Below are 27,213 nucleotides of genomic sequence, written 5' to 3'. Positions count from 1 at the left end.
AAATCGTCAAAGAATTCATCCTTTAATATAACAAAGATTTCAGAAGACAGTGTTTGAGCTGACACATAATGAAGTATTTATTGTGACCTACAGTTTGTACAGTTTCACTCCAAAATGGCCTATTTGTGATTTGAGATAAAGACCATTTATAATTTTAGATGAATTGCTGGCATTTCAGTCAAAACAGCCAAAACAGAGAACAATTTTACCAATTATCATGACACCTGACACTGTATGTACATTTCACATCATATTGTAATGCCATCTAAATCCCCGCCTCCACTGACAGGGCGGATGATAAGTGGTGCTTTGTTGCTGTCCTTGTCACTCATATCTGGGTTAAAAAAGGGAAACATGGCTTCAGTGAATTGGAAGCATGTAAAGGAATAGATGTGTGACTTGGCCTCTGCATCATAGAAGGACACCACCCCGTCCTCATAATCCAAGAACACCCCAACGACCCGTGGCCTCTGAGAGAGACACAGCAGCTGCGCCTGTCCCGCACATGCCCGGTACTCATAGACCTGCCTCAGACAAATAGTCCAATAACCGTCCTCTGGACTCAGTGTGACCGTACCCTTCCTGCTGGCTGACACTCGAGCCACGCCTAAGTCCCACGCTGTTTTGTCTCCCACGTCTACCTCCCAGTAGTGCCGCCCTGTGGTGAAACCCTGCGTAACAAGAGAGGCTCAGGTCAGGTGGACTGTTTGTTTAGCAGAGAGTGAAACAGAAAGACAAGGCATCCCTCCTGGGATGAACATGTACAAAATACATCTTTATTTACCCTGGTAGCAAGGACACATGGTACTGTGTCAAAACGCTCTGGTGTGTCCACCAGGTTCTGTTCAACATCTCCATCCCAGACCTGTCTCCCATCCTTTGATAGAACCAGCCAAGGGTTGGCTGTCCTGGGGTCCAGATGGACATCAGCTGACAGACAGACATAGTGTACATGGAAGTTTAACTTAAATTAAATTATTATTAATTAAATTATTCTTTTTTCTTTGTGGTTTCCAATAGTTGAAGCATCCAGAAAGATACAAATACTTGATGAAAAGTAACAAAATCAGACTCTAAAGGCAGGTAATATCCAGTTACATGCAAAAAAAAGACAAATGACATTTTTTAAGTCCATCTGTACCTGCGTACTGCTGCATCTTCTCATGCTCTGTAAGTTGATAAAAACATATCATGGAAAATGAAACAACAATCATGTAACCAATCTGTGATCACGACATGTTGAGGAAAAATCTCTTCAGAAGTTGACCTTGAATGGAAAGCTTCTTCAAAGCTGACTGAAGCTGCTCTTCAATGTTGGCCACAGCTCTCCTTACAGTCCCCACACATGTGTCTGAATGGACAGTGATGTCAGAGCACACACTGGCATATGGAGGACAACTCAGAGTTGGAAACCTCTGAAACAAAGAAGTCGAATGAGAGACAAATTACTTTAAAGCAGAGAAGACAAGAGGAATTAAGATATAACATGCTCGTCGGCATCTCTGTTCCTGCTGTGGATTCGTCCCTGATTGTTGATTAAATGTCTTGCTGTGAGATGAGTCCTGACCTGCAGAAGATGGAGGTGATCCTCAGTGTGAGAAAGCTGCTCCATCTCACTCCTTTTTCTCTCCAGCTCAGTGATTTCCAGCTGCAGCTCTCTGATGAGCCTCTCCGCCCTCTGCTCTGCTGCTGCCTGCTTCCTCTGGATCGCCTCCACCAGCTCAGCCTGACTCCTCTCGATGACACGAAGCAGAGTGGAGAAGACCTCCAAGCTTTCCACCAAGCCCCTCTTTGAGTTTTCCTGTAGACAATTGATCGTGGAAAAAAAAGGTTTTGCTTATTGTTGCTTCACCCAGACGTTAGAGCTTCACTGTGAACTTATATGAACTCACTTTGCTGAGGTCCACAGAGTGTTTGATCTCCTCCACCTTCTGCAGTCTGTCGTGGATCATCTGCTGAACATCAGCCTCCATCCTTTTCATCTCAGCCTGGACATCAGAGAGGAATAAAAAACAAAGCAGGAATCACAGTCCAAAGGCTGACAGTGAATTTAATGGAATGATGGTGCATTGATGATGAGGAGTTCAGGACCTCACCTTCTTCTCCTGACTCTCTCGCTCCACGGGGACAGTGTCATGGCTTTGGTGGCCAGTCTCGGTGCACAGCACACAAACCAAGCTCTGGTCGCTCCTGCAGAACAGCTCCAGGAGCCTTTGGTGCCTCTTACAAATCCGGCTCTCCAGCATTGCCACAGGTTCAATCAGCTTGTGGATCTTTAAGGTGGCAACTCTCAGGTGGGGCTCGAGGTGACTCTCACAATATGAGGTCAGACACACAAGGCAGGACTTCAGGGCCTTTGATTGCTTTTCCACGCATACGTCACAACATATAAATCTCCCTGCCTTTGACATCACACCGCTCTGCCTTCTCGTTCGGATCTGCTCTGACATTTCCTTAGCGAAGGAGTTTTCGCAAAGCTCAGGGCGGCCCTCAAAGACAGCCTGACATTTGGGACAGCTGATGGCGAGGCTGTCGTCCCAGTGTGATGTGATGCAGGTGAAGCAGAAGCTGTGACCGCAGGGGATGGAGACGGGCTCAGAGAACACATCCTGACAGATGCAACACTGAAACTGCACCTCTGACAGGAGAACACTGGGAGAGGCCATGATCTCAGAGAGAAGAAAGAACATCAGTGTTCACCGATTGTCAATGAGAGATTAATCATTTACATTCTGAGTCGAGGAGGAAATGTGCAGTCTGTAAAATAAAGGCACTTACAGAACATGCAGTATAGAACACAAAATTCTCAAATCTTTCCTGTTTATTGTCTTTAATGTGGGCGCTATAGGTGCTTTTATTAGATTGAGAAACATCTGAACTTCCTTTTCATTAGCTTTAAACAGTTCAAAGCTGCCCGCTGGCCAAAGTCCAGCTGCACGGTCACATGACTCAGCCTGTCACTCTGCAAACTGAGCTTGAAACATAGATAAATATATGAATTAAAAGACTAACATGCATGCTCCTTCATCCCGATAGTGTATTGTTTCTGTTTAATCCAAATGCTGACACGTACCATCTGTTGTTTCATCTGGGTCTTACCTTGTTGATGAATGTGAAACGTGACCTCTGAGGAAGCGAAGCAAAGCACTGGCGCTGCAGCTGTGAAGCCAAAGTCTTCCCTGTTTTGCTGTTGCCACTCCCTCTGGGACTTTTTTGTCCTCCAAAGCTTTTCATGTTATTCCAGAGTGGGAGGAGTAATGTCTAGATCAGGTGCCTAAATGGGTTGTGTAGTTAAGTCTTCATATTGTACTATATAATAGTATTGTTTTGTTGTGTTTTGTATTGGATTGAGCAACAACAACAGAGCATTTGAATAAAGCTCAGTCACATTCATCACTTCACCATTTCAAGGCTCTTTAATATCAATGAACAGAAACATTCTCAGTATTTCACTCACATCATCACAACACTGTAAAGATAAAATCTAAACACTGACAAACAAAAATACGCACAGCTGCAGTTCCATTTGCTTTGGAACTTTGGAGCTGAAGTGCACACAGTTTTCAAAAACCTCATATCAAAAGAAAATAACAAATTAAACATAATAAAAATCTTGAGTCAAGTGACTTCTGCTTGACTGCTATGACAATGCTGCCTGAAATCCAGGCAGCACACTTGAAGCAGATTTTGTGCAAAAGTGACAAAAGGAAATGCACAACCAGTATGCACACAAAAAATAGACAGTAGTTTGTTTTTTTTTTTAAGAGGACACTATTGTCCCACAATGCATTGCTAGCACGACTAACAGCTGGACAGGTTTCAAAATGTGAAACAGCCCCAAAAAAATCTTCACAGAGAGAAATTTTGCTTTCTCTTTGTGAAAGTTTAAATAGTCGTGCATTCGAAAGTTGCAGCTTGACTGGACCATGTATTGCATTATTAACAGCTGCATTTACAGCATTACAACAGTACAAACTGGGAATTTGAATTACTTCATATGGTAAAAGTGGAGAATAAGATGATTTGGAATGCACAATGTCTTATTGGAAGAAAATCCTGTATTTCACAGGAATCTGATAAAACCGATTTTCCATCATCAGTTTTTTCCATTTTCTTCAAAGAAAGCAGTTCAATATGTTTTTGCATTTCAGATTCATTCTCCTCCCTTTCACCCTATTTTTCTCCCCGCTGATCTCATGGCTCAACAGAGCGAACCTTCAGGGAGAACACCTGTGATGATAATCCATATGGTCTGAGGAGCTAGAAAGAACACAACACACACATACACAACAGAAAGAAAACTGTTAATACTGAACAGAATAATTTCAAGATTATTTGAATTTAAAGTGAATATAAACCAGTCATGGCATTGAAAGAAATGAACTGAAACAGCGGTTAGTCTCACCTCCTCTAACACAGACTGAATGTTCAATTCTGACAACGGAATAGACGTCCTTAATCTGAGGTTCAATCCAACAACATAAACTGTTGACATAAAAACACAATACGTTACATTCAACGACGCACGATATTGTAAATGGAAGTTTTCTTTTAATATAGCCAAGCATTTAACATCATTTAAAATAACCATAAATATGGTGCTTACATCCACTTATACTATTAGTTATTATAACTTACATAACAATGGCTGAAAAATTGGTTCAACAATGAATGACGCAACAATTATTCTTACAAAAATTTATGAAACATATCGTGATTTGTCTATAGCTTTACCAAAGAAGTCCACGCGTATTTTCTGTACACAATACTACTTCAAAAACTTGTTAAATCATGTTTAATTTGATGTATTTAAGGAGCAACCGATTCTCTGGTTTTACAGAAACGTGGGGAACAGCAGTGATAAGGAATCAATTACAATCAATCTGACATAAATACATTTATGAATTAGGCACTCAAAGCAAAGGCTGTTAGGTAATGTAACAGTGAATGCTTGTACTTACAAGGCACTTTGGAAGGAGGCAGAGTCAGAGAGGTTTTGGCAAGGTGGTGGTTGTTCACATAGAAAGTAGAATATGTGCAGATTAATTATAAGCAACTGTAAAATTTCATATGCATATTTCTATGAGAATTTAATTATGATCTTTAAACTGAAAATGAAATGGAAAGTTTTCAAATGACACAAAGAAATGAAGAAAAAAACATGCACGAGAAGAAGGAAGATTTACCTATGGGACAGGGAAATAACAACTGCTGCTGGTAAGAACTATTAACTGTCCAGTGGCTTCCCAGGATTCAAGGAGAAAATCAATCAGCTTTCATGAACATTTTGCTCAATTTAAGGTGCTGCTGCTGCAAACTGATTCTGATGATGTAACCTTGCACCCATTAGGTAGTGGCCATTATTATATTGTAACTAAGCTCATAAACCAATGGTCATGAAGCCAATTCTGTGACACACGAGCCATTCAAATGTATATTTCATCATCTAATTCAGTGCGATGTGCAGATGAAAAAAACAGTGTTATTCTTGGTTCATAATCCATTACAAAATGTTAATTATCTTACTTGTGACTGCAGTGATGCTTACTCCACTGCTTCTGACGTCCTCAAACACAGAGAAGAGAGTGAATGTGTATTTAGTTCCAGCAGTGAGAGATGAGACTGTGTGAGTGACTCCTCCATCTCCATCTGGTGCAGTGATCTTTATCTCCATATCATCATACTGGAGAATGAAGCTGATGTTGTCATTGACCTCATTCCACTGCAGAGTGATACTGGTCTCATTTTGTCCCGTTGATGTGAAGTTGTCTGGGTTTGGAGGAGCTGAGACAGAAAAGAGATCAGGCTTCAAATTCCACATAATGTATTCAGAAAAAAAAAATCCATGAAACTGAAGTGGCGAAAAGTTCAAATCTATTGTCTTTGTGCTGTTGTCAATTGAATAAATGTCAAGAAGGATGAAGAAATGATTCCATTCTGCTTTATCCAAGTTTCACACAGTGCCAAAACTTTTTTGGAATCCAGGCGATAGAAAGATTTTCTGTGTTGGCAAATATAGTATTAAGTCATATTGAAATACGGATTCAGAAATAATTCAGAAAATAACATTAAACCCATCAAATTGTTGTTTTACAGTGATGTTGAGATGCTATAGTGGTTATTAATGAAGTCAAACATCTCACCAGTGACTGCAGTGAGGCTTACTCCACTGCTTCTGACGTCCTCAAACACAGAGAAGAGAGTGAATGTGTATTTAGTTCCAGCAGTGAGAGATGAGACTGTGTGAGTGACTCCTCCATCTCCATTTGGTGCAGTGATGTTTATCTCTGTATCATCATACTGGAGGATGAAGCCGACGTTGTTGTTGACTTCATTCCACTGCAGAGTGATACTGGTCTCATCTTGTTTAGTTGATCTGAAGCTGTCTGGGTTTGGAGGAGCTGAGACAGAAAAGGAGAAGCGAGTACATTTATCTGAAAAACACTGCTTGTAAAAACAATCCTTGTTCATTGTTCAGTTTCTAAATTTGGCTGGAAAGCGTTTGTAATTAAAAAACTACTATCGGGAAAATGATCTCTACCAGCTGCTCCTCTGCTGCTCCTGCTAAGTGTCAACTGCACACATACACAAACAGAGCTGTTTCTTTGCATGCCTAATCTCTTACTCCTTTCTATCACTGCTGGAAACTGCCGCTCACTTTCAAACAGTTGTCTGCACCACAATGAAGAAATGAATCACTGCAGCTTTCAGCCATAACTGCTATTTAAGAGTTTGCTGCAGCACACTGTTATTGTAGTTTCACAGTCTGTCTGATGGTCTATTGGTTGCAACCACATTACACCATATTTAATAAACAATTGCTCAGCCAAACCATGTGATGCACCAGCAGTTCAAATATTTCATTTGTGACACAATGTTCGGTCACAGGTGTACTAAGAAATGGAAATAGCTTTGTTACCCTTGGCTCATAAAACATTTAAAATGTCAGTTATCTCACCAGTGACTGCAGTGATGCTTACTCCACTGCTTCTGACGTCCTCAAACACAGAGAAGAGAGTGAATGTGTATTTAGTTCCAGCAGTGAGAGATAAGACTGTGTGAGTGACTCCTCCATCTCCATCTGGTGCAGTGATGTTTATCTCTGTATCATCATACTGGAGGATGAAGCTGACGTTGTCGTGGACTTCATTCCACTGCAGAGTGATACTGGTCTCATCTTGTCCTGTTGATGTGAAGCTGTCTGGGTTTGGAGGAGCTGAGAAGGAAAGAGAGCAATTTAGGGGTTTTGTGAACAAAAGACAATCTTCAAAAATACCTTTGCTTCCTTTCACTGTTTATCTTCATCTATTATTGCACCACTCTGAGAGAAGTTTCAAACAGGAATATGGAGTTATGAAAGTCTCTCACATCAGCTACTTTGGCTGATCTCATTTGCACCAGTTACACAGATTCTCACCAAAGCGTGGTCGACTTCAAAGCCTGCTCCACACACATTGCTTCCATTCATGTAAAATCAGTGCTACAAACTACTGTTCATTAAGTTTTTCTCCCTGATGCTATCTGAACATGATTAAGCGTTGCTTTCATTCACACTTTGCACTGTTTGATCCACTGCTGCTCCCAACTGCTGTTTACATCTTACTAACAGTCACCACATTCATTGCTTCTTTAAAAATCATTAATTGGTCAAGTAGCAACTTGTGTGATACACTAGAAATTCAAACATGTATTTCACCATCTTGAAAGTTTGCATTTTACGTCAGTTACCACAGGACAACACAGTTGTTCTTGATTCAGTACATATTGCTGCAGTCAAACATCTCACCAGTGACTGCAGTGATGCTTACTCCACTGCTTCTGACGTCCTCAAACACAGAAAAGAGAGTGAATGTGTATTTAGTTCCAGCAGTGAGAGATGAGACTGTGTGAGTGACTCCTCCATCTCCATCTGGTGCAGTGATGTTTATCTCTGTATCATCATACTGGAGGATGAAGCTGATGTTGTCGTTGACTTCATTCCACTGCAGAGTGATACTGGTCTCATTTTGTCCTGTTGATGTGAAGTCGTCTGGGTTTGGAGGAGCTGAGACAGAAAAACAGATCAGTGACCAATTTTATCACCAACAGTCTGCATGTCAGTCTTGATTCCATTCAACAGAGCTGTTTATTTACATGCCTGCTGCCTTCATCTGTTTCTCCATCTCTACTGTTATTGCTAGTAAATACAAATCATTGTTCAGTCGCTGTCTCCAAGGTGAGATTAAAAAATGATTCCTGTTTTCAGCCTCCTGTTGTTCAGTCAAAGCTCTTGCTGATGACAGCTGCTTGTTTTAGCAACTTGCAAGTGTGGCTGTAACTTACTGGTGTTAATTGGTTAATGGTTAATGGGTGCCAGACCATTGCAAACTAATCTATGAACCATTAGACAGCCATTGAATTATCTCTATGATACACACGTTGGAACATGTCTTTTCTCATCCAGTTTTGCTTCACACACTGTTCACAGAAAACAACAGTGTTATGTTTTGTTCATAAGACACTGAAGAAGTCAAACATCTCACCAGTGACTGCAGTGATGCTTACTCCACTGCTTCTGACGTCCTCAAACACAGAGAAGAGAGTGAATGTGTATTTAGTTCCAGCAGTGAGAGATGAGACTGTGTGAGTGACTCCTCCATCTCCATCTGGTGCAGTGATCTTTATCTCTGTATCATCATACTGGAGGATGAAGCTGATGTTGTCGTTGACTTCATTCCACTGCAGAGTGATACTGGTCTCATCTTGTCCTGTTGATGCGAAGTTGTCTGGGTTTGGAGGAGCTGAGACAGAAAAACAGAGTAGCGACCAATTTTATCACCAGACAGCAACTCAGAGATGTTCTCAAAAAAACAAACAAACAAAAAAACGCCTGGGAATTGTAAACTAACAAACAGTCAAATTTGATATGTCTCAGCCAATACAAGTCCATCTCCTATGAAGTTGGGACACTGTAAAACATTAAAAATGAATGTCATTGCTTGCGAATACTTTTCAAACTATATTCAGTTCAAGACAGTATAAAAACAAAATATCATTTGTTGTAAACATACTCTCACATACTGAATTTGAGGCCTGTTACACGTTTCGATAATTTGGTTCATGGGCAGGTTTAGCACAGTGTTACATCACCTCTTCAACACTCAGGAAGCATTTGGGAACTGAGGACACTAATTGTTGAAGCTCTGAAAATGAAAGTCTTTTCCATTCTTGATATTTGACTTCTGCTGCTCAACACTCTGGGTCTCTGTTGTCACTTTTTGTGCTTTATAATACATCACAGGTCTGGATGCAGCAGGCCGGTCTAATACCCTCACTCTTCTACTGTGAAGCCACAGAATATGGCTTGACATTGTCTTGCTGGAAAAACCAGGGATGTCCCTGAAAAAGACCTTGCTGGATGGCAGCATGTGTTGCTCCAAAACCTTTCAGCACTAACGGTGCCATCACAGATGTGCAGGCCACTCATGCTATGGGCACTAGCACAATCCCCCAGACCATCACAGAGATGCAGACCTTTGACCTTTGCACTGGGAACAATCTGGATGGTCCTTTCCCTCTTTAGCCACAACAATCAATGATGTTGATGAGGTAAAACATTCAATATTGTGACAGTCAGGAACTTTTGAAGGACAGTGCTGATGATTGAGTGTGTTGATGGGACCCTCAAGGAAGACATAAAGAGATGAGCCTTCTGGGTTGTTTAATCCAACAGGCCAGAGGGACCACGAGTGGCCAGAAACTCAGAGTGCTGTCTGACTTTCGTCAGCCTTTTTTCTGAAATTGTTTCACTGGGTTAGCCTTTTTAGCACATAGGTGGACTAATGTTACTGCTGAGAGGCTGCCATGGTTTTCTCATCTCATCTCATCTCATCTCATCTCATCTCATCTCATCTCATCTCATCTCATCTCATCTCATCTCATCTCATCTTCCACCGCTTATCTGGGGTCGGGTCATGGGGGCAACAGCGTCAGCAGGGGACCCCAAACTTCCCTTTCCCGGGCCACATTAACCAGCTGTTACTGGGGGATCCCGAGGAGTTCCCAGGCCAGTGTGGAGATATAATCTCTCCACCTAGTCGTGGGTCTTCCTGTAGTCTCCTCCCAGCTGGACGTGCCTGGAACACCTCCCTGGGGAGGTGGCCAGGGGGCATCCTTACCAGATGCCTGAACCACCTCAACTGGCTCCTTTCAACGCAATGGAGCAGCGGCTCTCCACCAAGTCCCTCACAGATGACTGAGCTTCTCACCCTATCTCTAAGGGAGATGCCAGCCACCCTCCTGAGGAAACCCATTTCGGCTGCTTGTACCCACGATCTAGTTCTTTTGGTCATGATCCAGCCCTCAAGACTATTGGTGAGAGTTGGAATGAAGATTGACCAGTAGATTGAGAGCTTTGCCTTCTGGCTCAGCTCTCTTTTTGTCACAACGGTGTGGCAGAGCAAACGCAATACCGCCCCTGCTGCTCTGATTCTCCAACCAATCTCATGCTCCATTGCCCCCTCACTTGTGAACAAGACCCAGAGGTACTTCAATTCCTTCACTTAGGGCAAGGACTCATTCCCTACCCGGAGTAGGCAATCCATCGGTTTCCTGCTGAGAACCATGGCCTCAGATTTAGAGGTGCTGATCCTCATCCCAGCTGCTTCACACTCAGCTGCAAACCGATCCATTGAGTGCCGGAGGTCACAGACCGATGATGCCAACAGGACCAGATCATCTGCAAAAAACAGTGATGAGACCCTCAGCACACCGAACTGCAGACCCTCCTCCCCCGACGATGCCTTGATATCGTGTCCATGGATATCATGAACAGGAGACTTGATGACAAGGCACAGCCCTGACGGAGGCCAACCCCCACCGGAAATAAGTCCGACTTACTGCCGAGTACCCAAACACAGCTCTTGCTTTGGGCATATAAAGATTGGATGGCCCTGAGTAGTGACCCCCTCACCCCATACAACCACAGCACCTCCCACAATATCTCCTGGGGGACCCGGTCATACGCCTTCTCCAAGTCCACAAAACACATGTAGACTGGATGGACATACTCCCAGGCCCCCTCCAGGATCCTTGCGAGAGTAAAGAGCTGGTCCGTTGTTTCACGGACAGGATGGAATCCAGATTGTTCCTCTTCAATCTGAGGTTCAACTACCGGCCTAACTGTACTGTACTGTACACAGCTTGGATGGTTCCCTGTTTCCCCCTCCTGAGGTTCCGGGTGGTTTTCCAGAAACACCTTAGTGCTGACCGAAAGTCCTTCTCCATGGCTGCTCTGAACTCCTCCAACACTCGCTACTTTGCCTCCCCTACGGCGGATGCTGCTGGCCCTCGTTCCTGTCAGTACCTTGCAACTGCCTCCGGAGTCCTCCGAGATAACATATCCCAGAAGGACTCCTTCTTCAGTCGGACGGCTTCCCTGATCACTGGTGTCCACCACTGCGTTTGAGGGTTACCGCCCCTTGAGGCACCCAAGACCTTTAAACTACAGCTCTCCGCCACAACTTCAGCAATGGAAGCTTTGAACATCTCCCACTCAGGTTCGATGCCCCCAACCTCCACAGGGATGCCAGAAAAGCTCTGTTGGAGGTATGAGTTGAAGATCTCTTGGACAGGGGCCTCCTCCAGACATTCCCATTTCACCCGCACCACACGCTTGTGTTTACTTGGTCTGTCTGAAGTCTTCCCCCACCCTTGGATCTAACTCACCACCAGATGGTGATCAGTTGACAACTCCGCCCCTCTCTTCACCTGAGTGTCCAAAACATGCGGCCTCAGGTCAGATGATACAATGACGAAATCGATCATCGACCTTCAACCTAGGGCACTCTGGTAGCATGTACACTTATGAGCATCCTTATGTACGAACATGGTGTTCATTATGGATAGTCCATGACTAGCACAGTAGTCCAGTAACAAACAACCACTTGGGTTCAGATTAGGGGGCCATTCCTCCCAATCATGCCTCTCCAGGTGTCTCCATCGTTGCCCATGTGTGCGTTGAAGTCCCCCAGAGGAATATGGAATCCCCTACCGGAGTCCCATGCAGGACTCCACTCAGGGTCTCCAAGAAGGCTGAATACTCTGAACTGCTGTTCGGTGCGTGTGCACAAACAACAGTCAGAGTCCCCCCCCCCCCCCCACAACTCGAAGGCGTAGGGAGGCGACCCTCTCGTCCACTGGGGTAAACTCCAATGTAGCGGCATTCAGCTGAGGATTTTTTGAATATCCCCACACCCGCCTGGCGCCTCACACCTTGGGCGACTCTGGAGAAGAAAAGAGTCCAACCCCTATCCAGGAGAAAAGTTCCAGAACCGACGCTGTGTGTAGAGGTGAGCCCCACCAGATCCAACTGGTAGCGCTCCATCTCACGCGCAAGCTCCGGCTCCTTCCCCTACAGAGGTGACGTTCCACATCCCCAGAGACAGCTGTAATGGTTGTTAATGAAGTCAAACATCTCACCAGTGACTGCAGTGATGCTTACTCCACTGCTTCTGACGTCCTCAAACACAGAGAAGAGAGTGAATGTGTATTTAGTTCCAGCAGTGAGAGATGAGACTGTGTGAGTGACTCCTCCATCTCCATCTGGTGCAGTGATGTTTATCTCTGTATCATCATACTGGAGGATGAAGCTGATGCTGTCGTTGACTTCATTCCACTGCAGAGTGATACTGGTCTCATCTTGTCCTATTGATCTGAAGTTGGGTGTTTTGGGAGGAGCTGAATCATAAAAACAGAGCATTTACCATTTTTTTCAAGATGGAATTGTCTTTTGTGTTTGATTACTCATGTTTTTTTATTTGGCATTACTTTTAGCATTGTGACAGGGAGGACCATGAAGTCATTGGGCCATGCCGATTAACTGATAACAAAATGATCTCTAGACCCTATCATGAATTCATATTATGCAGTAAAGGGACTGGAGAATGAAGCTGACGTTGTCGTTCACTCCATTTTGCTCCGTCATCTTTAGATTTTCTGCTCTTTAGAGTTATTCACTGTCCAACAGCTGCCCTCATCTCTGGGTGAAAATGAAGCATCCCAGATTTCACCCACATATTGTTCATTTTAAGTCATTGCTAGTACATATTAATGCAGTCAGATTACAGATACAGATTCAGAAAGTGAATATTAAATCCATCAAATTTTTGTTTTGCAGTAATGCTTATAGACTATAGTGGTCATTAACTGAGTTAAACATCTCACCAGTGACTGCAGTGATGCTTACTCCACTGCTTCTGACGTCCTCAAACACAGAAAAGAGAGTGAATGTGTGTTTAGTTCCAGCAGTGAGAGATGAGACTGTGTGAGTGACTCCTCCATCTCCATCTGGTGCAGTGATGTTTATCTCTGTATCATCATACTGGAGAATGAAGCTGACATTGTCGTTGACTTCATTCCACTGCAGAGTGATACTGGTCTCATTTTGTCCTGTTGATCTGAAGTCATCTGGGTTTGGAGGAGCTGAGACAGAAAAGAGGGCAATTTAGGGGTTTTGTGAACAAAAGACAATCTTTAAAAAAACCTTTGATGCTTTTCATTGTCACTGTTTATCTTCATCTATTTTGCACCACTCTGAGAGAAGTTCTAAACAGGAATATGGAGTTATGAAAGTCTCTCACATCAGCTACTTTGGCAGGTCTCATTTACACCAGTTACACAGACACTCACCAAAGCGAGGTCTAAGTTTTTCTCCCTGATGCTATCTGAACATGATTAAGCGTTGCTTTCATTCACACTTTGCACTGTTTAAGCCACTGCTGCTCTCAACTACTGTTGACATCTTACCGACAGTCACCACACTCATTGTTTCTTCATAAATCATTAGTTGGTCATGCAGCAATGTGTGTGGCACACTAGAAATTCAAACATGTATTTCCCCATCTTGAAAGTTAGCATTTTATGTCAGTTAAAACAGGACAACACTGTTGTTCTTGGTCAAGTACATATTAATGAAGTCAAACATCTCACCAGTGACTGCAGTGATGCTTACTCCACTGCTTCTGACGTCCTCAAACACAGAGAAGAGAGTGAATGTGTATTTAGTTCCAGCAGTGAGAGATGAGACTGTGTGAGTGACTCCTCCATCTCCATCTGGTGCAGTGATGTTTATCTCTGTATCATCATACTGGAGAATGAAGCTGATGTTGTTGTTGACTTCATTCCACTGCAGAGTGATACTGGTCTCATTTTGTCCTGTTGATGTGAAGTCGTCTGGGTTTGGAGGAGCTGAGACAGAAAAACAGATCAGTGACCAATTTCATCACCAACAGTCTGCATGTCAGTCTTGATTCCATTCAACAGAGCTGTTTATTTACATGCCTGCTGCCTTCATCTGTTTCTCCATCTCTACTGTTATTGCTAGTAAATACAAATCATTGTTCAGTCGCTGTCTCCAAGGTGAGATTAAAAAATGATTCCTGCTTTCAGCCTCCTGTTGTTCAGTCAAAGCTCTTGCTGATGACAGCTGCTTGTTTTAGCAACTTGCAAGTGTGGCTGTAACTTACTGGTGTTAATTGGTTAATGAGTGCCAGACCATTGCAAACTAATCTATGAACCATTAGACAGCCATTGAATTATCTCCATGATACACATGTTGGAACATGTCTTTTATCATCCAGTATTGCTTCACACACTGCTCACAGAAAACAACAGTGTTATGCTTTGTTCATAAAACACTGAAGAAGTCAAACATCTCACCAGTGACTGCAGTGATGCTTACTCCACTGCTTCTGACGTCCTCAATCACAGAGAAGAGAGTGAATGTGTATTTAGTTCCAGCAGTGAGAGATGAGACTGTGTGAGTGACTCCTCCATCTCCATCTGGTGCAGTGATGTTTATCTCTGTATCATCATACTGGAGGATGAAGCTGACGTTGTCATTCACATCATTCCACTGCAGAGTGATACTGGTCTGATCTTGTCCCGTTGATGTGAAGCTGTCTGGGTTTGGAGGAGCTGAGACAGAAAAGAGGGCAATTTAGGGGTTTTGTGAACAAAAGACAATCTTTAAAAAACCTTTGATGCTTTTCATTGTCACTGTTTATCTTCATCTATTTTGCACCACTGTGAGAGAAGTTTCAAACAGGAATATGGAGTTATGAAAGTCTCTCACATCAGCTACTTTGGCTGATCTCATTTGCACCAGTTGCACAGATTCTCACCAAAGCGTGGTCGACTTCAAAGCCTGCTCCACACACATTGCTTCCATTCATGTAAAATCAGTGCTACAAACTACTGTTCATTAAGTTTTTCTCCCTGATGCTATCTGAACATGATTAAGCGTTGCTTTCATTCACACTTTGCACTGTTTGATCCACTGCTGCTCCTAACTACTGTTGAAATCTTACTGACAGTCACCACATTCATTGTTTCTTCATAAATCATTAGTTGGTCAAGTAGCAACTTGTGTGATACACTAGAAATTCAAACATGTATTTCACGATATTGAAAGGTTGGATTTTTCTTCGGTCAACACAGGATAACACAGTTGTTCTTGAATAAGTACATATTAATGAAGTCAAACATCTCACCAGTGACTGCAGTGATGCTTACTCCACTGCTTCTGACGTCCTCAAACACAGAAAAGAGAGTGAATGTGTATTTAGTTCCAGCAGTGAGAGATGAGACTGTGTGAGTGACTCCTCCATCTCCATCTGGTGCAGTGATGTTTATCTCTGTATCATCATACTGGAGGATGAAGCTGATGTTGTTGTTGACTTCATTCCACTGCAGAGTGATACTGGTCTCATTTTGTCCTGTTGATGTGAAGTCGTCTGGGTTTGGAGGAGCTGAGAAGAAAAACAGATCAGTGACCAATTTTATCACCAACAGTCTGCATGTCAGTCTTGATTCCATTCAACAGAGCTGTTTATTTACATGCCTGCTGCCTTCATCTGTTTCTCCATCTCTACTGTTATTGCTAGTAAATACAAATCATTGTTCAGTCGCTGTCTCCAAGGTGAGATTAAAAAATGATTCCTGTTTTCAGCCTCCTGTTGTTCAGTCAAAGCTCTTGCTGATGACAGCTGCTTGTTAGCAACTTGCAAGTGTGGCTGTAACTTACTGGTGTTAATTGGTTAATGAGTGCCAGACCATTGCAAACTAATCTATGAACCATTAGACAGCCATTGAATTATCTCCATGATACACATGTTGGAACATGTCTTTTATCATCCAGTATTGCTTCACACACTGTTCACAGAAAACAACAGTGTTATGCTTTGTTCATAAAACACTGAAGAAGTCAAACATCTCACCAGTGACTGCAGTGATGCTTACTCCACTGCTTCTGACGTCCTCAAACACAGAGAAGAGAGTGAATGTGTATTTAGTTCCAGCAGTGAGAGATGAGACTGTGTGAGTGACTCCTCCATCTCCATCTGGTGCAGTGATGTTTATCTCTGTATCATCATACTGGAGGATGAAGCTGATGTTGTCGTTGACTTCATTCCACTGCAGAGTGATACTGGTCTGATCTTGTCCCGTTGATCTGAAGTTGGGTGTTTTGGGAGGAGCTGAATCATAAAAACAGAGCATTTACCATTTTTTTCAAGATGGAATTGTGTTTTGTGTTTGATTACTCATGTTTTTTATTTGGCATTACTTTTAGCATTGTGACAGGGAGGACCATGAAGTCATTGGGCCATGCCGATTAACTGATAACAAAATGATCTCTAGACCCTATCATGAGTTCATATTATGCAGTAAAGGGACTGGAGAATGAAGCTGACGTTGTCGTTCACTCCATTTTGCTCCGTCATCTTTAGATTTTCTGCTCTTTAGAGTTATTCACTGTCCAACAGCTGCCCTCATCTCTGGGTGAAAATGAAGCATCCCAGATTTCACCCACATATTGTTCATTTTAAGTCATTGCTAGTACATATTAATGCAGTCAGACATCTCACCAGTGACTGCAGTGATGCTTACTCCACTGCTTCTGACGTCCTCAAACACAGAGAAGAGAGTGAATGTGTATTTAGTTCCAGCAGTGAGAGATGAGACTGTGTGAGTGACTCCTCCATCTCCATCTGGTGCAGTGATGTTTATCTCTGTATCATCATACTGGAGGATGAAGCTGATGTTGTCGTTGACTTCATTCCACTGCAGAGTGATACTGGTCTCATCTTGTTTGGTTGATCTAAAGTTGTCTGGGTTTGGAGGAGCTGAGATGAAAAGAGAGCAATTAGAAAAGACAATCTTCAAAAAAACCTTTGCTGCTTTTCACTGTTTATCTTCATCTATTTTGCACCACTCTGAGAGAAGTTTCAAACAGGAATATGGAGTTATGAAAGTCTCTCACATCAGCTACTTTGGCTGATCTCATTTGCACCAGTTGCACAGATTCTCACCAAAGCGTGGTCGACTTCAAAGCCTGCTCCACACACATTGCTTCCATTCATGTAAAATCAGTGCTACAAATTACTGTTCATTAAGTTTTTCTCCCTGATGCTATCTGAACATGATTAAGCGTTGCTTTCATTCACACTTTGCACTGTTTGATCCACTGCTGCTCCCAACTGCTGTTTACATCTTACTAACAGTCACCACATTCATTGTTTCTTCATAAATCATTAGTTGGTCAAGTAGCAACTTGTGTGATACACTAGAAATTCAAACATGTATTTCACGATATTGAAAGGTTGGATTTTTCTTCGGTCAACACAGGATAACACAGTTGTTCTTGAATAAGTACATATTAATGAAGTCAAACATCTCACCAGTGACTGCAGTGATGCTTACTCCACTGCTTCTGACGTCCTCAAACACAGAAAAGAGAGTGAATGTGTATTTAGTTCCAGCAGTGAGAGATGAGACTGTGTGAGTGACTCCTCCATCTCCATCTGGTGCAGTGATGTTTATCTCTGTATCATCATACTGGAGGATGAAGCTGATGTTGTTGTTGACTTCATTCCACTGCAGAGTGATACTGGTCTCATTTTGTCCTGTTGATGTGAAGTCGTCTGGGTTTGGAGGAGCTGAGAAGAAAAACAGATCAGTGACCAATTTTATCACCAACAGTCTGCATGTCAGTCTTGATTCCATTCAACAGAGCTGTTTATTTACATGCCTGCTGCCTTCATCTGTTTCTCCATCTCTACTGTTATTGCTAGTAAATACAAATCATTGTTCAGTCGCTGTCTCCAAGGTGAGATTAAAAAATGATTCCTGCTTTCAGCCTCTTGTTGTTCAGTCAAAGCTCTTGCTGATGACAGCTGCTTGTTAGCAACTTGCAAGTGTGGCTGTAACTTACTGGTGTTAATTGGTTAATGAGTGCCAGACCATTGCAAACTAATCTATGAACCATTAGACAGCCATTGAATTATCTCCATGATACACATGTTGGAACATGTCTTTTATCATCCAGTATTGCTTCACACACTGCTCACAGAAAACAACAGTGTTATGCTTTGTTCATAAAACACTGAAGAAGTCAAACATCTCACCAGTGACTGCAGTGATGCTTACTCCACTGCTTCTGACGTCCTCAATCACAGAGAAGAGAGTGAATGTGTATTTAGTTCCAGCAGTGAGAGATGAGACTGTGTGAGTGACTCCTCCATCTCCATCTGGTGCAGTGATGTTTATCTCTGTATCATCATACTGGAGGATGAAGCTGACGTTGTCATTCACATCATTCCACTGCAGAGTGATACTGGTCTCATTTTGTCCCGTTGATGTGAAGCTGTCTGGGTTTGGAGGAGCTGAGACAGAAAAGAGGGCAATTTAGGGGTTTTGTGAACAAAAGACAATCTTTAAAAAACCTTTGATGCTTTTCATTGTCACTGTTTATCTTCATCTATTTTGCACCACTGTGAGAGAAGTTTCAAACAGGAATATGGAGTTATGAAAGTCTCTCACATCAGCTACTTTGGCTGATCTCATTTGCACCAGTTGCACAGATTCTCACCAAAGCGTGGTCGACTTCAAAGCCTGCTCCACACACATTGCTTCCATCCATTCATTATCTATACTGCCTATCCCTTTCGGGGTTGCGGGGGGCTGGAGCCTATCCCAGCTACAATGGGCGAGAGGCGGGGTACACCCTGAACCGGTCGCCAGCCGATTGCAGGGCCACATGTAAGGACAAACAAACATTCACACTCACACCTACGGACAATTTAGAGTCATCAATCAACCTAATGAGCATGTTTTTGGTCTGTGGGAGGAAGCCGGAGTACCCGGAGAGAACCCACGCATGCACGGGAAGAACATGCAAACTTCACACAGAAAGGCCCTGCCTGACCCGGGGATCGAACCGGCAACCTTCTTGCTGTGAGGCACGCGCACTACCTGCTGTGCCACCGTGCAGCCCCACATTGCTTCCATTCATGTAAAATCAGTGCTACAAACTTTAATTACAAATTTTACGTCAGTTAACACAGGACAACACAGTTGTTCTTGATTCAGTACATATTGCTGCAGTCAAACATCTCACCAGTGACTGCAGTGAGGCTTACTCCACTGCTTCTGACGTCCTCAAACACAGAGAAGAGAGTGAATGTGTATTTAGTTCCAGCAGTGAGAGATGAGACTGTGTGAGTGACTCCTCCATCTCCATCTGGTGCAGTGATGTTTATCTCTGTATCATCATACTGGAGGATGAAGCTGACATTGTCATTGACTTCATTCCACTGCAGAGTGATACTGGTCTCATTTTGTCCCGTTGATCTAAAGTTGTCTGGGTTTGGAGGAGCTGAGAAGAAAAACAGAGAAGTGACCAATTTTATCACCAGACACCAACTCAGAGATGTTCTCAAAATAAAAAAAAAAAAATAAAAAAATAAAAAAAATAGAATTGTAACCTAACAAACAGTCAAATTTGATATGTCTCAGCCAATACAAGTCCAATTCCAATGAATGTGGGACACTGTAAAACATTAAAAATGAATGTCATTGTTGGTAAATGTTTTTCAAACTATATTCAGTTGAAGACAGTATAAAAACAAAATATCATTTGTTGTAAACATACTCTCACATAATGAATTTGAGGCCTGCTACACGTTCCGATAATTTGGTTCATGGGCAGGTTTAGCACAGTGTTACATCACCTCTTCTTCTAACAACACTCAGGAAGCATTTGGGAACTGAGGACACTAATTGTTGAAGCTCTGAAAATGAAAGTCTTTCCCATTCTTGATATTTGACTTCTGCTGCTCAACACTCTGGGTCTCTGTTGTCACTTTTTGCGCTTTATAATGCATCACAGGTCTGGATGCAGCAGGCCGGTCTAATACCCTCACTCTTCTACTGTGAAGCCACAGAATATGGCTTGACATTGTCTTGCTGGAAAAACCAGGGATGTCCCTGAAAAAGACCTTGCTGGATGGCAGCATGTGTTGCTCCAAAACCTTTCAGCACTAACGGTGCCATCACAGATGTGCAGGCCACTCATGCTATGGGCACTAGCACAACCCCCCAGACCATCACAGAGATGCAGACCTTTGACCTTTGCACTGGGAACAATCTGGATGGTCCTTTCCCTCTTTAGCCACAACAATCAATGATGTTGATGGGGTAAAACATTCACTATTGTGTCAGTCAGGAACTTTTGAAGGACAGTGCTGATGATCGAGTGTGTTGATGGGACCCTCAAGGAAGACATAAAGAGATGAGCCTTCTGGGTTGTTTAATCCAACAGGCCAGAGGGACCACGAGTGGCCAGAAACTCAGAGTGCTGTCTGACTTTCTTCAGCCTTTCCTCTTTGAAATTGTTGTTTGCTTCCACTGGGTTAGCCTTTTTAGCACATAGATGGACTAATGTTACTGCTGAGACGCTGTAATGGTTATTAATGAAGTTAAACATCTCACCAGTGACTGCAGTGAGGCTTACTCCACTGCTTCTGACGTCCTCAATCACAGAGAAGAGAGTGAATGTGTATTTAGTTCCAGCAGTGAGAGATGAGACTGTGTGAGTGACTCCTCCATCTCCATCTGGTGCAGTGATGTTTATCTCTGTATCATCATACTGGAGGATGAAGCTGATGCTGTTGTTGACTTCATTCCACTGCAGAGCGATATTGGTCTCATCTTGTTTGGTTGATCTAAAGTTGTCTGGGTTTGGAGGAGCTGAGATGAAAAGAGAGCAATTAGAAAAGACAATCTTCAAAAAAACCTTTGCTGCTTTTCACTGTTTATCTTCATCTATTTTGCACCACTCTGAGAGAAGTTTCAAACAGGATTATGGAGTTATGAAAGTCTCTCACATCAGCTACTTTGGCTGATCTCATTTGCACCAGTTACACAGATTCTCACCAAAGCGTGGTCGACTTCAAAGCCTGCTCCACACACGTTGCTTCCATCCATCCATTATCTATACCGCCTATCCCTTTCGGGGTTGCGGGGGGCTGGAGCCTATCCCAGCTACAATGGGCGAGAGGCGGGGTACACCCTGAACCGGTCGCCAGCCGATTGCAGGGCCACATGTAAGGACAAACAAACATTCACACTCACACCTACGGACAATTTAGAGTCATCAATCAACCTAATGAGCATGTTTTTGGTCTGTGGGAGGAAGCCGGAGTACCCGGAGAGAACCCACGCATGCACGGGAAGAACATGCAAACTTCACACAGAAAGGCCCTGCCTGACCCGGGGATCGAACCGGCAACCTTCTTGCTGTGAGGCACGCGCACTACCTGCTGTGCCACCGTGCAGCCCCACATTGCTTCCATTCATGTAAAATCAGTGCTACAAACTTTAATTACAAATTTTACGTCAGTTAACACAGGACAACACAGTTGTTCTTGATTCAGTGCATATTGCTGCAGTCAAACATCTCACCAGTGACTGCAGTGATGCTTACTCCACTGCTTCTGACGTCCTCAAACACAGAGAAGAGAGTGAATGTGTATTTAGTTCCAGCAGTGAGAGATGAGACTGTGTGAGTGACTCCTCCATCTCCATCTGGTGCAGTGATGTTTATCTCTGTATCATCATACTGGAGGATGAAGCTGACATTGTCATTGACTTCATTCCACTGCAGAGTGATACTGGTCTCATTTTGTCCCGTTGATCTAAAGTTGTCTGGGTTTGGAGGAGCTGAGAAGAAAAACAGAGAAGTGACCAATTTTATCACCAGACACCAACTCAGAGATGTTCTCAAAATAAAAAAAAAAAAAAATAAAAAATAAAAAAAATAGAATTGTAAACTAACAAACAGTCAAATTTGATATGTCTCAGCCAATACAAGTCCAATTCCAATGAATTTGGGACACTGTAAAACATTAAAAATGAATGTCATTGTTGGTAAATGTTTTTCAAACTATATTCAGTTGAAGACAGTATAAAAACAAAATATCATTTGTTGTAAACATACTCTCACATACTGAATTTGAGGCCTGCTACACGTTCCGATAATTTGGTTCATGGGCAGGTTTAGCACAGTGTTACATCACCTCTTCAACACTCAGGAAGCATTTGGGAACTGAGGACACTAATTGTTGAAGCTCTGAAAATGAAAGTCTTTCCCATTCTTGATATTTGACTTCTGCTGCTCAACACTCTGGGTCTCTGTTGTCACTTTTTGTGCTTTATAATGCATCACAGGTCTGGATGCAGCAGGCCGGTCTAATACCCTCACTCTTCTACTGTGAAGCCACAGAATATGGCTTGACATTGTCTTGCTGGAAAAACCAGGGATGTCCCTGAAAAAGACCTTGCTGGATGGCAGCATGTGTTGCTCCAAAACCTTTCAGCACTAACGGTGCCATCACAGATGTGCAGGCCACTCATGCTATGGGCACTAGCACAACCCCCCAGACCATCACAGAGATGCAGACTTTTGACCTTTGCACTGGGAACAATCTGGATGGTCCTTTCCCTCTTTAGCCACAACAATCAATGATGTTGATGGGGTAAAACATTCACTATTGTGTCAGTCAGGAACTTTTGAAGGACAGCGCTGATGATCGAGTGTGTTGATGGGACCCTCAAGGAAGACATAAAGAGATGAGCCTTCTGGGTTGTTTAATCCAACAGGCCAGAGGGACCACGAGTGGCCAGAAACTCAGAGTGCTGTCTGACTTTCTTCAGCCTTTCCTCTTTGAAATTGTTGTTTGCTTCCACTGGGTTAGCCTTTTTAGCACATAGATGGACTAATGTTACTGCTGAGACGCTGTAATGGTTATTAATGAAGTCAAACATCTCACCAGTGACTGCAGTGATGCTTACTCCACTGCTTCTGACGTCCTCAAACACAGAGAAGAGAGTGAATGTGTATTTAGTTCCAGCAGTGAGAGATGAGACTGTGTGAGTGACTCCTCCATCTCCATCTGGTGCAGTGATGTTTATCTCTGTATCATCATACTGGAGGATGAAGCTGATGTTGTTGTTGACTTCATTCCACTGCAGAGCGATATTGGTCTCATTCTGTTTAAGTGATCTGAAGTCGTCTGGGTTTGGAGGAGCTGAGAAGAAAAACAGATCAATGACCAATTTTATCACCAACAGTCTGCATGTCAGTCTTGATTCCATTCAACAGAGCTGTTTATTTACATGCCTGCTGCCTTCATCTGTTTCTCCATCTCTACTGTTATTGCTAGTAAATACAAATCATTGTTCAGTCGCTGTCTCCAAGGTGAGATTAAAAAATGATTCCTGCTTTCAGCCTCTTGTTGTTCAGTTAAAGCTCTTGCTGATGACAGCTGCTTGTTTTAGCAACTTGCAAGTGTGGCTGTAACTTACTGGTGTTAATTGGTTAATGAGTGCCAGACCATTGCAAACTAATCTATGAACCATTAGACAGCCATTGAATTATCTCCATGATACACACGTTGGAACATGTCTTTTATCATCCAGTATTGCTTCACACACTGTTCTCAGAAAACAACAGTGTTATGCTTTGTTCATAAGACACTGAAGAAGTCAAACATCTCACCAGTGACTGCAGTGATGCTTACTCCACTGCTTCTGACGTCCTCAAACACAGAGAAGAGAGTGAATGTGTATTTAGTTCCAGCAGTGAGAGATGAGACTGTGTGAGTGACTCCTCCATCTCCATCTGGTGCAGTGATGTTTATCTCTGTATCATCATACTGGAGGATGAAGCTGATGTTGTTGTTGACTTCATTCCACTGCAGAGCGATATTGGTCTCATCTTGTTTCGTTGATCTAAAGTTGTCTGGGTTTGGAGGAGCTGAGATAAAAAGAGAGCAATTAGAAAAGACAATCTTCAAAAAAACCTTTGCTGCTTTTCACTGTTTATCTTCATCTATTTTGCACCACTCTGAGAGAAGTTTCAAACAGGAATATGGAGTTATGAAAGTCTCTCACATCAGCTACTTTGGCTGATCTCATTTGCACCAGTTACACAGATTCTCACCAAAGCGTGGTCGACTTCAAAGCCTGCTCCACACACATTGCTTCCATTCATGTAAAATCAGTGCTACAAACTACTGTTCATTAAGTTTTTCTCCCTGATGCTATCTGAACATGATTAAGCGTTGCTTTCATTCACACTTTGCACTCTTTGATCCACTGCTGCTCCCAACTGCTGTTTACATCTTACAAACAGTCACCACATTCATTGTTTCTTTAAAAATCATTAATTGGTCAAGTAGCAACTTGTGTGATACACTAGAAATTCAAACATGTATTTCACCATCTTGAAAGTTTGCATTTTACGTCAGTTAACACAGGACAACACAGTTGTTCTTGATTCAGTACATATTGCTGCAGTCAAACATCTCACCAGTGACTGCAGTGATGCTTACTCCACTGCTTCTGACGTCCTCAAACACAGAGAAGAGAGTGAATGTGTATTTAGTTCCAGCAGTGAGAGATGAGACTGTGTGAGTGACTCCTCCATCTCCATCTGGTGCAGTGATGCTTATCTCTGTATCATCATACTGGAGGATGAAGCTGATGTTGTCGTTGACTTCATTCCACTGCAGAGCGATATTGGTCTCATTCTGTTTAAGTGATCTGAAGTTGTCTGGGTTTGGAGGAGCTGAGACAGAAAAACAGATCAATGACCAATTTCATCACCAACAGTCTGCATGTCAGTCTTGATTCCATTCAACAGAGCTGTTTATTTACATGCCTGCTGCCTTCATCTGTTTCTCCATTTCTACTGTTATTGCTAGTAAATACAAATCATTGTTCAGTCGCTGTCTCCAAGGTGAGATTAAAAAATGATTCCTGCTTTCAGCCTCCTGTTGTTCAGTCAAAGCTCTTGCTGATGACAGCTGCTTGTTAGCAACTTGCAAGTGTGGCTGTAACTTACTGGTGTTAATTGGTTAATGAGTGCCAGACCATTGCAAACTAATCTATGAACCATTAGATAGCCATTGAATTATCTCTATGATACACACGTTGGAACATGTCTTTTATCATCCAGTATTGCTTCACACACTGCTCACAGAAAACAACAGTGTTATGCTTTGTTCATAAAACACTGAAGAAGTCAAACATCTCACCAGTGACTGCAGTGATGCTTACTCCACTGCTTCTGACATCCTCAAACACAGAGAAGAGAGTGAATGTGTATTTAGTTCCAGCAGTGAGAGATGAGACTGTGTGAGTGACTCCTCCATCTCCATCTGGTGCAGTGATGTTTATCTCTGTATCATCATACTGGAGGATGAAGCTGATGTTGTCGTTGACTTCATTCCACTGCAGAGCGATATTGGTCTCATCTTGTTTGGTTGATCTAAAGTTGTCTGGGTTTGGAGGAGCTGAGATGAAAAGAGAGCAATTAGAAAAGACAATCTTCAAAAAAACCTTTGCTGCTTTTCACTGTTTATCTTCATCTATTTTGCACCACTCTGAGAGAAGTTTCAAACAGGAATATGGAGTTATGAAAGTCTCTCACATCAGCTACTTTGGCTGATCTCATTTGCACCAGTTACACAGATTCTCACCAAAGCGTGGTCGACTTCAAAGCCTGCTCCACACACATTGCTTCCATCCATCCATTATCTATACCGCCTTTCGGGGTTGCGGGGGGCTGGAGCCTATCCCAGCTACAATGGGCGAGAGGCGGGGTACACCCTGAACCGGTCGCCAGCCGATTGCAGGGCAACATGTAAGGACAAACAAACTATCACACTCACATTCACACCTACAGACAATTTAGAGTCATCAATCAACCTAATGAGCATGTTTTTGGTCTGTGGGAGGAAGCCGGAGTACCCGGAGAGAACCCATGCATGGGAAGAACATGCAAACTTCACACAGAAAGGCCCTGCCTGACCCGGGGATCGAACCGGCAACCTTCTTGCTGTGAGGCACCCGCACTACCTGCTGCTCCACCGTGCAGCCCCACATTGCTTCCATTCATGTAAAATCAGTGCTACAAACTACTGTTCATTAAGTTTTTCTCCCTGATGCTATCTGAACATGATTAAGCGTTGCTTTCATTCACACTTTGCACTCTTTGATCCACTGCTGCTCCCAACTGCTGTTTACATCTTACAAACAGTCACCACATCCATTGTTTCTTTAAAAATCATTAATTGGTCAAGTAGCAACTTGTGTGATACACTAGAAATTCAAACATGTATTTCACGATATTGAAAGGTTGGATTTTTCTTCGGTCAGCACAGGATAACACAGTTGTTCTTGAATAAGTACATATTAATGAAGTCAAACATCTCACCAGTGACTGCAGTGAGGCTTACTCCACTGCTTCTGACGTCCTCAAACACAGAGAAGAGAGTGAATGTGTGTTTAGTTCCAGCAGTGAGAGATGAGACTGTGTGAGTGACTCCTCCATCTCCATCTGGTGCAGTGATGCTTATCTCTGTATCATCATACTGGAGGATGAAGCTGATGTTGTCGTTGACTTCATTCCACTGCAGAGTGATACTGGTCTCATCTTGTCCTATTGATCTGAAGTTGGGTGTTTTGGGAGGAGCTGAATCATAAAAACAGAGCATTTACCATTTTTTTCAAGATGGAATTGTGTTTTGTGTTTGATTACTCATGTTTTTTATTTGGCATTACTTTTAGCATTGTGACAGGGAGGACCATGAAGTCATTGGGCCATGCCGATTAACTGATAACAAAATGATCTCTAGACCCTATCATGAGTTCATATTATGCAGTAAAGGGACTGGAGAATGAAGCTGACGTTGTCGTTCACTCCATTTTGCTCCGTCATCTTTAGATTTTCTGCTCTTTAGAGTTATTCACTGTCCAACAGCTGCCCTCATCTCTGGGTGAAAATGAAGCATCCCAGATTTCACCCACATATTGTTCATTTTAAGTCATTGC

At 42.8% G+C, this 27,213-nt stretch overlaps 2 protein-coding genes across 2 annotated transcripts; both read right to left on the bottom strand.

The window, feature by feature from the left end:
• Positions 1 to 248: 248 nt before the first annotated feature.
• LOC139351250 (E3 ubiquitin-protein ligase TRIM39-like) lies at positions 249 to 2,669 on the bottom strand. The gene is made up of 7 exons (XM_070993054.1): positions 2,097 to 2,669; positions 1,893 to 1,988; positions 1,568 to 1,801; positions 1,268 to 1,415; positions 1,142 to 1,168; positions 785 to 930; positions 249 to 671 (listed from the first exon to the last, which is right to left on the bottom strand). Exons 1-7 carry the CDS (start codon positions 2,664 to 2,666, stop codon positions 249 to 251), a joined length of 1,644 nt encoding a protein of 547 aa, XP_070849155.1. The 5' UTR covers positions 2,667 to 2,669.
• Positions 2,670 to 4,201: 1,532 nt separating this feature from the next.
• LOC139351809 (tenascin-X-like) lies at positions 4,202 to 26,876 on the bottom strand. The gene is made up of 22 exons (XM_070993815.1): positions 26,597 to 26,876; positions 25,416 to 25,673; positions 24,689 to 24,946; positions 23,148 to 23,405; positions 21,781 to 22,038; positions 20,809 to 21,066; positions 19,436 to 19,693; positions 18,444 to 18,701; positions 17,718 to 17,975; positions 16,905 to 17,162; positions 16,257 to 16,514; positions 15,531 to 15,788; positions 14,698 to 14,955; positions 13,969 to 14,226; positions 13,204 to 13,461; positions 12,460 to 12,717; positions 8,523 to 8,780; positions 7,787 to 8,044; positions 6,959 to 7,216; positions 6,144 to 6,401; positions 5,527 to 5,784; positions 4,202 to 4,260 (listed from the first exon to the last, which is right to left on the bottom strand). Exons 1-22 carry the CDS (start codon positions 26,874 to 26,876, stop codon positions 4,202 to 4,204), a joined length of 5,499 nt encoding a protein of 1,832 aa, XP_070849916.1.
• Between the last annotated feature and the right edge of the window lie 337 nt (positions 26,877 to 27,213).

The sequence above is a fragment of the Chaetodon trifascialis genome, chromosome 23, assembly GCF_039877785.1.
Source record: "Chaetodon trifascialis isolate fChaTrf1 chromosome 23, fChaTrf1.hap1, whole genome shotgun sequence".
In the NCBI taxonomy this organism is placed as follows: domain Eukaryota; kingdom Metazoa; phylum Chordata; class Actinopteri; order Chaetodontiformes; family Chaetodontidae; genus Chaetodon; species Chaetodon trifascialis.
This window is presented reverse-complemented; position numbering and strand designations above follow the sequence as displayed.